The 12,407-nt window shown below is 36.9% G+C and overlaps 1 protein-coding gene across 1 annotated transcript; it reads left to right on the top strand.

Annotated features, from left to right (window-relative positions):
* The first annotated feature begins 11,084 nt into the window (after positions 1–11,084).
* On the top strand, positions 11,085–12,094 carry LOC104225822 (uncharacterized). The gene has a single exon (XM_009777688.2). It carries the CDS (start codon positions 11,120–11,122, stop codon positions 11,783–11,785), a length of 666 nt encoding a protein of 221 aa, XP_009775990.1. The 5' UTR covers positions 11,085–11,119; the 3' UTR covers positions 11,786–12,094.
* The last annotated feature ends 313 nt before the right edge of the window (positions 12,095–12,407 follow it).

Genomic DNA, 12,407 nt, shown 5'->3' with positions numbered 1-12,407 from the left:
CTTCTTTTCTTTTTCTCTTTTTTTTTGAACCATTTTCCTTGCCCTGCTTTGTTCCTGTTTCACACAAAGAAAAATTTGTCAGTTTTGAAAATGGTAGTCGGTTTGTGGCCTTTGGTCTTGAGCAGCTTGGATTTTGCTCGATCAACTTGAGTCGGCTTCAATAGCCTTTTGCTCTGCATCAACCCTAATTGTTTCACACCGGGTACTATTGTATTTCTAGCTCAATTAGCCTTATCCCAACCGGAGATCTTTTCTTAGGTGACCTTTTCCGATATCTTGAATGACTTCCTGCTTTTTGAGCAATTTGTCTATCAGAGAGAATCACCAGTTATCTTTTCTTGCGCCAAGTAAGCTGACAAGAGTCTTGGAGGGGGGAGATTTTGCGTGAATCCTCAAGGCATGTTGACATTAACAACTGAGTTTGCTGGCCAAATTTACTTTGTACAACTGAAAAGTTGGTAGCAGATTTTGACATCTTTTCTTGCTTGTTTTGAGAAGGACTGACTCAGGGTGAAGGACACAATGACTCAAAGAAACAAAATATTAACAAGAAATGCCCCTGTCGGAAGGACAGAAGGAAGAATTTTTTTATTTTTTTTCAATAACTAACCTTAATATTCATAACATGCATTTGGACTTAACAACCGATCTGTCAAACTGACCAAATCTTCCCTTTTACCATTCTTATGATCTTTAGAGTCGGGCCTATCCGTGCCAAACCTTTGCATCAACTTTACGACTCACTTTCGACTAATGGTGCCCCGAGGAGTTTTCACCAACAAGTCTCTCTCATCTATTCATCTCTGCTTACCGTTGCCTTACAGTGCCCGTGAGGGTTTTCACTAGTAAGACTCTCTCTTTTTTCTTCTCTATTTTTCTTTTTCTTTTGCTTTCTTGTGCAAACATCCTGACAGTGTTATATGTTGCGTGACAACCATTGCTCATTGCATGCTTCTCTTAGCATTCTTGAAGGCATATCAGGAGGTCTTTATTTGGAAGGTTTTGGATAGGGTTGGAAAGAAGGGCCGACATGAAGGCTCAAAGTAGACTCAAAATGAGGGGTTGTAGACTTACAACTCTTGGAATCGACTCTTTCAAAAGTGAAATAAAATTTTTGCCCCAGTTTCAGATGCTGGGGATTTTTGGATTTTTCTATTTTTTCTTTTCTTTTCTTCTAAATTCTTATTTGGTTGGACCGAACTGTGAGGCTGCCTACGTATCCTTATTTTTTAAGGAATCAGGTCGAACATAGTTCAAACATCTGATATAACTATAATTTTCATCATTCTTTCTGTTTTTTTTTTCTTCTTTTTCTTTTTCTTTTTTTTTTCAAAACAAATTGCCCCAGCTTTTATTTTTGGAGGCAGACAATCCTTTTTTTTTTTTGGAACTTTCGAAGAATTGCCCCAGTTTGTACTTTTGGGACATGGACTCTTTTTATTTATTTATTTTTTCATTTTTTTACTCTAAACTTGATTCCAAAAGAGGGTGGTCAAAGAAAATAACACATGCTCAAAGGGGTGGCAAAGGATATAAAGTGTTTGGTTAGCGGAAAAAGGGCCTCCTAGCCTCGAGAATGCCAATCATGCTATCTTTTCGCGATCCCAGCATTGACGAACATGTCTGTCTTCTTGGTGTGTCGTGGTCACAAGACACTTTCCATCCCTTAATGTCAAACTTTCCAACAAACTTCAATTGATTCTTCCTCAAACCCGATCTTCACAATGATTTGAAGGTGAATTTTACTCGAACTTTGTTCCAAAGTACTTCAACTTTTTTTTTATCCAATTCCAGATTAAATCAGTTTCTAAGATCTGGCCAAAATTTTCGCATGCATGTCATGTCATTAGAACTAGCGAGAAAAGAACTAGAAATAGAATGACACAAAAGGACAAACTGTATTTTATTGAGTAAGGATGGAAGGGTTTGACAACTAAACAAGCAACCTAAAATCCGAGTACAACCCTAAAATAACCCGGCTAATAGCAACAGAACAGACAGACAAGACTCATACAAACAGAATGGAGGGATAGAAGGGTTTGACTCAATAAAACAAATAAAATCTGGATCACCACCCTGAAATAACTCAGATAATAGAAAAAATATCAAAACAAGCTACCAAGATTCCTTCCTAGTGAGGAGGGAATGACTTTTCAATTGCTAGACTTGACATTTAGCCACAAATTTGCTCATCAGAATTAGCAAAGCCTTCTCCAATTTCAACATCATTAACTTCAGTCAGCAAGCTCCCGAGAGGATTCTCAAACTCCATGTCACCAGGCATCTTCCCCACAAAGTGTTCATCAAGATGTGCAGGTAAAGGATTCTGCGCGATATTCTGGGTGTCATTATCTTGGATCACAATCAGATTTTCCTGGATCATCCTTTCTATTTCTCTTTTCAAATCCCGACAGCTTTCAACATTGTGCCCCTGAGCATTGGAATGGTATTCACACCTTTTAGAAGGGTCAAAGCTTCTTGCATGGGGGTCCACATGATTTGGATGAATAGGTGCAATCATGTCGTGATACTTTAACTTCTAAAATAAGCTTTCATAGGACTCTCCTATTGGTGTAAAGTTATCTTTCAACCTTTGTTCCCCTTTATACCTCTGGCTTGGATGTGGGTTATAGGGCACCTAAAAATTTTGTGGAGGCTTTTGGAGATTTTGTGATGCTCGTGCTCGCCTTCTAGGGTGTTTTGGTGGATGGGCAACATACTGAGGCGGAACAACAGAGTATTGAGGGTTCTGAGGTGGATAATACTACTCAGGGGAGTCATGGAAAACTTGAGGAGGCTGCTCATACCTTCGAGATGTTCTCATGGGACCTCTTCTCGACCCTGATGTCATCATGATTTCTTCAATCTTCTCATTTGTGTCGCTAAAATTATCAGACTCAACCCGGACAGCCTGAGTTGCGGCTTTAAAAACTGCTTGACTTATAATTTTGCCTGTCTTAAGACCATTCTCTACCATTTCTCCCATTTTGATTGCTTCCGAGAAGGATTTGCCAACTGCGGACATCATGTTTTGAAAGTAATCTGGCTCTTGCGCTTGAAGGAAGACAGTTATTAGCTCGTGGTCATCCATGGGTGGCTTAACTCGAGCTGCTTGCTCTCTCCATTTAATGGCATATTCCCTGAAACTTTCACTTAGTTTCTTCTTCAGGTTTGAAAGGGAAATGTTGTCTGGGGCAATGTCGATGCTGTATTGGAACTGTTTGACAAAGGCTTGTGCCATGTTATCCCAGACATACCAGCGATAGGTGTCTTGATCCATAAACCATTCGGAGGCTACTCCAGTAAGGCTTTCCACAAAATAAGCCATCAACAATTCTTCATTTCTTCCCGCACCTCTCAGTTGATTGCAATACCTTTTTAGGTGGGCTATGGGATCTCCATGTCCATCGTACTTATCAAATTTGGGAGTCTTGAAACCAGGCGACAAGTGGACATCGGGGAACATACATAGATCTTTGAAAGTAACACTCTTTTGACCTGCCAACCCTTGCCTATTTTCAACCATTGTTCTAAGCTTTTCACTCTTTGGGTCATTTCTTCCTGTACCATCTTTCGGGCAGGCTCTTCAATCTTTGCAGGAAGATCAAACGAGTACGAGTGGTACTCAGGAGAGTGGTACTTCTATTGTTGTATTGCAAATTGTGACTCATGACGAGGTTGTCCTTGACCACTGGCCCATGCTTGACACACTTCGGTCATTTGCTGTTTCAGTATTCTATTTTTCTCCGGCACAGTAGACTCTTATTGAACCCTCTGACCCTGAGTCTCTTGAGCACTTGTAACAACTTCGATGTCAGTTATCATTTTCCTTGGATCTTGTGTTTCCATCTTACCACAAACCGACTACCTCAACTTTCTTCACAATTCAAAACAAAATATGTTAGAATGGACTCAGTCGGTCCTTATTACTATCAATATTTTTTATTTGTGCATTTTTTCTTTCACTTTTTTTTAATGGTGATCAAACCTGATGTGGGTTGCCTACGTATCATGTGGGAACATGAATCAAATCTTGCGTAGTTCGGAAAGATCTGGAATAAAGTAAATAAACCAACTTTTTTTTTGGATTTTGAACTTTTCAAAAGAAAGACATATAAAGAAGAAAGAAAATATTTTTTTGGATTTTGATTTTTCTTCAGCATTTTTGCAAAGAAATACTTCTAAAGAAGAAAGATTTTTTTTTTCTTGAATTTTCTTTTCCTGGAATTTTGAAAGAAAAACTTTTAAAGAAGAAAGAAAATATTTTTGGAATTTTATTTTGAATTTATGAAAGAAATGCTTCTAAAAATATTTCCGAATTTTGAATTTTCTTTTCAATTTTCGAAAGAAGAATGAAAATATTTTTGTATTTTTTGATTGTGAGAAGCAACTAAAAGAATATATATATATATTTTTTTTGTATTTTTAAAAGTTGGGGTTGCAAAGAAAAACTTTTCTAAAGAAGGAAGTAAAAGATTTTTTTTTTTTGAAAATTGGGGGCCGGAACCGATGAGGTTTGCCTACGTATCTCACATCCGTGAGAATCAGACCTGCGTAGTTCGCCCAACATGAACTAAACTTGTAAACAAGACTCCTTTCTTTTGCTTTTCAAATAAATCAAACTAAAAAAGACAATTGTTTTTTCATTTTTCAAAATTTCGACAGGGTTTTGACACTACTTGGACATTGGTTTTATTTTTCTAAAAATAAGTAGTTATCTCCCTACACTGCTATTTTTTTTTCTCTTTTTCACAATTTTTCAAAAATTCCCGATTTCAAAAGCCGGTCAGCATGCAGATCTGAAGCAAATAAATGTGCAAAACAAATAAAATGCAGCATGATGGTCTTTTTTCATTTCAGGTTGCTTGTCCTACACGGACCCAACCCCTGTGTTGAGTCCCCTAAGTCAAATGCAACATGAAGCAAAACGTTCCTACTAGGGATCAGGCATGAAGTCAAGTTATTCTAGGTTCAACCTGGGTATATGTTCTAGACAGTGTACCCGAGCGGACAACTCGAGTTGAGGAAGGAGCTCCTTTCCGGGAACCAAAAGGCCAGCCGGCTTAGAAACTTTCCGAGCCTCTTTTATTTCAGGGTATGACACTAACAGAATAGGGAGTCTCAACCAGTAAGCACATCCCCAGAGGTGAGAAGAGAAGGTTTCGGCACAGTTTATATGTACAGTTCAAATAATATCAAAGCGGTAAAAAGCATCATTTTGCACATTTAGGCCAAAACATGTAATAAGATCAAATAATAAATAAAGCCAAATATAACAATTTATCTAAGCTCGAATTCTGAACCCTGAACCAGAGATTCAGGGTTCGTCCCCAGCAGAGTCGCCAGAGCTGTCACACCTCCTTTTTCGCTTGCACCGCCGCAAATGGACGCGGAAGGGAGTTTTTTCAATTAAAGGACAATCGAAACGGAATTTATTTATTTATTTCAGAGTCGCCACTTGGGAGATTTATGGTGCCCCAAGTCACCGGTTGAATCCCGAATCGAGGAAAAGAATGACTCTGTTTAACAGTCTGCGCACCAGAAATCCGGATAAGGAATTCTGTTAACCCGGGAGAAGGTGTTGGGCATTCCCGAGTTCCGTGGTTCTAGCACGGTCGCTCAACTGTCGTATTTAGCTTAATTATCTGATTTTATACAATTATGAACTTATGTGCAAACTTTAAACTCTTTACCACTTTTATTATTATTATTATTATTTTAACAGAGAATTACAACATTGTGAAAAATGTATCTCGAACCACGTCACATCAATATACCCGTGGTTATCGACACATTTCGACTCTGTTGAGATTTTGATTTGGGTCACATAAATGTGCACCCGAGTTTAAGAAAGTAAATTATTAAAGGCGTGCCTAAAGCGACTAGCGTATCATTATTTTGGGTAAGGCCGTGAAATTTGCTAAACAGCCGATCCCGAAGTCTACACAATTATTAACCAATTATTGAGGGCCCCGCAACTTGTGCGTTTTTTTAAACCCCTCCCAAATTAGGAGGATCTATAGTGTTTCCACACTTCCCCTCCATGGTGACTCGAACCCAAGACCTAACGGTCGTAGGTGGAGGTGCTTTTACCAACTGAGCAAACCTCACTTGTCTGTGCATTTTATTGGGCGAGGCTCATCTCGTTTATTTTAAAAGGATAATCCTAAAGTGCCTACATTTTTTCTATTAAATTTGTCTCTAAAAATGAAGGAGAAAAGGTCCTAATTTATTTACATGCTTACGAATTGTTATAGTCTGATTCGGAACGCAATTTGTTAAATCAGAATGCAAACATAATATGGACAGCCCGTTGGCCAATGTGGGCCCAGGTTCATCGCATGTAGTATTAAACGTGACTTGGGCCGTCTTATTTCTATATTGGGCCTAGTTAATTATTTCTACACATGTTCACAATTTTTGCACTTACAAAGATATAAGATGATAATATCTAACTAAGCAAGTTACATGCAAGTTTTAGAAAGAGCAATTAATTGGAATGAAGTAACTTAAGGGTCTAGTTTTAATCCTAAATTCAAACAATTGATTGTTGGAGCTAGATTGTCAAGATATCAAAACAGTCTCCTGGCCTGGTTTTATTTAACATGCATTTGAACCTATACTACCTAATAACCAAACTAAAACAACGGGACATTATTGACTACATTACTATAACACTGTCCGGTTATACAGAAATGGCAGAATTTTTTTATCAAACAGTAGTGTATAGAATGTCCTAAGTACAATCAGTAACAAAACTAAATCAAATTAAAACTTCAACTCTTTATTTGTATTCATGCTTCATGTTTCAGCTTACAGTAACCAGCGTATCAGTTGTGTACATGATATTGGAAGCAAAAGAAGAGGAAGATCAGCAGAAATGCAGTAGCATACAACAACAGCAACAATAACCAACAACAACTAGCAAACGGGACACCCAATGACAGATTTGAAAACCAACACGATTCCAGCACACTCAATGAAACAATATCAACGCAAACCAATGCAGACCAGGAATAACAACTCAAGAAATCACTTAAAAAAACTGCAATTAAACGGTAACAAACTGATTCTGATTTTCAGTAGTAAAGAAGACCTCACTTTTCAGTATTTAGCTCTCACCTTATTGAACTCTTTTGGGTAAAAACTCAGCTTGTATTTCACTCTTAAACTTTGAATTTTTGATGTCCAAAATCAGTCCCCCTTTTTTTCCTTTTCGATTTTTTTTCTTTCAAAATGAATTCTCCCTATGTATATCCAGTGTATGGAGAGTGTATATCGGGTGTATACTACTCTCTCTTTAGATTTCCAGAATGTTTTTTCTGTTCCGAAAAATCCTCAAATCTCTCTTAATGTTCAGAAAGTACCCCCTTAGAATGTCCTCCCTTAATGTTCAGAAATTCCCCCTTAGAATGTCCTCCCTTAATGTTCAGAAAATCCCCCCTTTAACTTGTGTCCACCTCCTCTTATTTATAGCCAAACTTGAAGCATTTAAATTAAATCCCACCATCTTCTCCCCATCCCCCTTTTGAATCTCACTACTTAATGTTTTGTCCTCCACTATATTAAACAAATATATTAGTTCTCACTACCACATATCTTTTCTTTATTTAATTCCCTTATACCCCACTACCGCATGCTTTGTCCCCCACTATATTAAATAATGTATTAATTCCCACTACCACTTGTCTTGTCCCCCACCATGTATTAAACAATGTATTATTTTAATATTATTAGTACTTAGTGGACAGAGCACTCAAATTAATCATTTTTTTAAAACTTAAAATCTCGAAAATGCCCCTGAAAATACTGCAATTTACCATTTTACCCCTATCCCTTTCAATCTGTACCAAAATCATATCAGCTATAACCAATTCACCTAGTCAATTAATCAAACTACAACAGCTATAACCAAATCAAGCCTGCCAATTGACAACTAATAATCAAACTCTGCATAATAAACTCGCCAAACAAACTCCTAATCTACAACGTTCATGAATTAACAACAAAGTCAGATTCATATCCGAACAAACTCATCAGAACAAACAAGTAAATCCAAATCACTAAACTCGATCATCAGTTGACCTCAAACTAAATCAAACAACATCACAACCAAGATGAATGATTCATACTAAATCAAAAACTAAAAACCAACACATAAACACTCGACATTAAATCACTTGATGAAAAACTAACGAACTTCAAACAAAAAATGAATACGAATTAAATCCAACATAAACAAAGATGAATGATTCAAACTAAATCACTCGACATTCGACATTAAATCACTTGATGAAAAACTAACGAACTTCAAATAAAAATGAACACGAATTATCTCTAACACAAACAAAGACCTGGGTTCGAATTCAAACCAACATATCGGAACACGAACATAATCATAGAAAGAAGAAAAAGAGCGGAAGATGAATTTACTGAACGATAACTAAAAGAAAAGAGAACGGAAACCTACTAGTTTGAATTCCGGGTTCGAATGGAAACTCGACGCGCCTGAACAAACATCACTGTTTTCAACCCATTTTTGTTTTTGACGCAATGACGATCGAGTTCATGGCTGGACGTAGCAGAAGCGATGGTGGTCGCTCATGTGGAGTGGTCGTTGCTGGTTTTTCCGGCGACTAGAGGAAATGACGAAGGAGATGAAGTTGGTTGTTTGGACGAGCTGCTGGTCGACGAGGGGGAAGGCAGTTGAAGACGAAGCAGCAGCCATGGTAGTTCGTCCATGGCTGGAGTTGAAGACGAAGAAGGTGAAACAGAAAGTGAAGCTGCATGAAGCAACAACTCACATCGCGGAATGGGGAGGAGCACGGACGACTGGTCGCGTCGATGGTTTGGTGGTTCGTCGATGGAAATGGATATGGCAGTTGCTCGAGCAAAAGAGGAGAAGGGTCGTTCATGGTGGTTCGATGCTTGGCTGGAGTTGAAGACGAAGAAGGTGAAGGGAGAGGGGGCTGGCAGTCATGTACATGGTGGACGTGAGGAGACTGTTGTTGGTCACCTGGAGGATGATGAAGAAGGGGGTGGTTCGCTGGTTGAATATGAAGGGAGAGGGGGCGGGCAGCCATGGGAGGTCGTTTGGAGCTGATGCAGGAGGGTTTGTTTGGGGAAGGAGAAGAAGAGGGGGGTGTTTTTTTAGGTTTTTAGGTTAGTTTTTTTTTTCAAAAATGAAAAATGGAAGAAGGGGGGGGGTGTTTGTTTGGGGTTATGGGGCGGGCCGGGGTTTTTTTTTGGGTTAGATAAGGGGTTATTTGGTTTGGGCCTGGTTGATTTAATTTAAAAGGTGGCCCAGTCCGATTTCTTCTTCTTTTATTGCTTTTTTTTCTTTTATTTTTTCTTAAACTAAAACTAAATTCTAAAATCCTAAATTATCCTATAGAACTAAATTAATTTATAAAAGTGCAAATTAACTCTTAATAACAATTAACACACAATTAAATAGCAATTACGATAAAATCACACAATTTGGATATTAAATGCCAAAAATGCGACGTACATTATTTTTATGATTTTTTGTTCTTGTAAAACAAACTTAATTGCTGCTAATTGTAGAATTATATCCTAAATGCAAATGCGATATATTTTTGTATTTTTTATTAATTTAACAAATAAACATGCACAGACAAATACAATTATCCAAAAATACCACGAAAATTCTCAAAATTGCACACAAAGAAAAATTATTTTATTTTGAATTTTTGGGAGTAATTCTCACATAGGGCAAAAATCTCGTGGTTACACCACTGTTCGTACATCAAAATCTCTACATTTCACAATTGTCGTGATTATGCTTTCCTTGAGTCAAACGTCTATTGGAAACAAACTCTCTACCTTCACAATGTATGAATAAGATTTTCATACACACTAATCTCCTCAGAATCAATTTATAAAATTATACTAGGTATATTGTTGTTATACAAGTCTACATTATTAGTTACTGCATAACTTATAGTCAAATCAAACGACTCCTTACGATTTAACTTATCTACATTGATACGTATATTTTAACATGTCCTAGTAGGTATTCTACCTTAGTTTTCATGTCACTTATAGCTCTTTATATTGAACAGTCATATACAATTACTTCCTCCGTTTCAATTTATGTGAACCTATTTCTTTTTTGATTCGTGCCAAAAAGAATGACCTCTTTCCTTATTTGGAAACAATTTACATTTATCAATAATTTATAGTCAAACAAAATATATGTGCCTCATTTTACATCACAAGTTCAAAAGTCTTCTCTCTTTTCTTAAACGTCGTGCTCAATCAAATGGGTTCACATAAATTAAAACGGAGGGAGTATTTTTTAAGTAAGCTGATAATATGTATATACTCGTATAAAGAAGTTAAACTTGGCTGCAGCTTTATTCACAGAGGATAGAGAAGACATGGAGAGCAGAGATCAGGTTGAGGCCCGAGGGCCTGGCGGCTAAGCAGTCAGCTTACAACCATGAGTGAATTTCAAAATTTAAATTTTATGGGTTCGATCAAATACGCAATTTTATCATATCCCATTTAACTTAATGAGTTCAAAATTTATTATTTAGAGTAATATTTTTAGCAAAAATATAAGGTAGAAACGAAAGCTAAATACGCGTACCGCCTACGTAGTAAACAAATCCCAGATAATTGCAAAAAAATAGTGCATATAAAAACTTAGATGTTGAATCAACACTTTGTGACTTAGTACTATAAGATAGCACAGATCGGTTCAAAGGGACTATATGTGTAAGAAAAAAACAATAATGGAGGCAATTTTATAATAGAGGTCAAATAAGAACAGTACTAATTAACAGACAGACACGTCAAGTTGTAATGTTACATCGTATTCAGCCATATTTAGCCGACACTAAAGACAAACTTGTTTCCTTCAAATAAACTTGGCTTGATTTATATCTCCCTTCTTCTTCTTCTTCTTTTCCTTCTTTTTATTATTTTAATCTTAGCTTCTATCTATAACGTACTACTATTATTTTAAGACAAGTTGCTCAGGTTTGTCACCTTCTGTGTCTATATATATATAAGCAAAAGCAATAGCCGCAAAATGTATTCTTAGTAAAGTTTCTTGTCAAGACAAACTTGCAACATAATTTTGAACATAAAAATGGATTCTTATTCATATGCAGCTATTTCTTCTTCTTCTAATTCTTGTTCCTCTAGTTCTGTTCCATATTCCAAATATCCACAAGAAGTAAAGAAAAACAAACCATTACCTTCATATCATTCCTCACTTCATGGAGTTCGTAGGCTCCCATTAAAACCTATGACAAAACAGCCAATTGCACCATTGCCACCAACACCTCCTAAAATCTACAGAGTGGAACCTGTTAATTTCAAGGAAGTTGTCCAAATGCTCACTGCTGCACCTGAGTTTCAATCCGTCTTCAGTAATTCGAACTCTGATTCTAGTTCTGGTTCTGATTCTAGTGCTAACAATTCCAATTCGAGGCGGTTGCAGGATGTGGCTCCTCCTCCACTTGATCTCTCACCAGTTTCATTACCAAGAAACAGCATCGCTGCAGAATGGCGAGAGTTCCTTCGTCCTTCTTCCTCCTCAAACAACCAAGTTGAATCAATTAGCACGGCCTGTAATGACTCAACAAATGAAGCACAAGAAAGATCACATGGAACGCCAAAAAATCCATCAGATAATATTTTTGGATCATGCAGTCCGCTGGCTAATTTCCCTCTATCGCCTGCTTCTTTTGCATGGTGCTCTTCTATTCTTCTGAGTCCTGCCACGCTTGCTTCACCAAGCACCGTTCTCTAGCTCCTTTGTCCTCACCTCAAGTCATTTGAGAGTTGTACCTTGTTATTCCGTATTGTATATACTACTATATTTACTTTTGGGAGGATCAAGAATTTGAATTGGAACTAAAAGAGATCACAATTCAAATACTTGAATTTACTTTCTTTTCTTTTTTTGTTCTTCATTAATTCTCACATTTGCTTGTAATTCCAAAGTATCATTTGTATTATATTTCCAAATTTTCATTGCAAAGGCATGCTTTGTAACTTGTGTCTCTTTGCGGATGTCGAAGCCAGCGACGAAGTCAGGAATTTTATTTAGGGTGTTCAAATTTGGAAAATAAGTAAAAGAAATCCCCGATAAAGGGTGTTCAGTATATGTTATTCTAATATTTTATCTATATATAGATTGTAATTTTTCGACAAAGGGTTGTGCTAATGTACCTTCGCCCCGGAAGAAGCACGCTGTAATTCTACTCATTATTGCCTTTATAAATGATCAAACTAGTAAAATAACTCTTATAATTAATAAGAATTTTATTATCTTACATTAACTCGATTTACTGTTCCAATATAGTAAAATCAATTTCCTGTTATCCATGACTATTCCTTTGAAGAACACAAATTTTCCGTCCTTGTATTAT

This window comes from Nicotiana sylvestris, chromosome 7, assembly GCF_000393655.2.
Source record: "Nicotiana sylvestris chromosome 7, ASM39365v2, whole genome shotgun sequence".
Taxonomy (NCBI): Eukaryota; Viridiplantae; Streptophyta; class Magnoliopsida; order Solanales; family Solanaceae; genus Nicotiana; species Nicotiana sylvestris.
The sequence above is the reverse complement of the archived record's forward strand: the minus strand, read 5'-3'. Positions and strand labels throughout refer to the sequence as shown.

Excerpts from the sequence above, each read along its gene's own strand:
- LOC104225822 (XM_009777688.2), top strand. The coding sequence starts at position 11,120 with ATGGATTCTTATTCATATGCAGCTATTTCTTCTTCTTCTAATTCTTGT.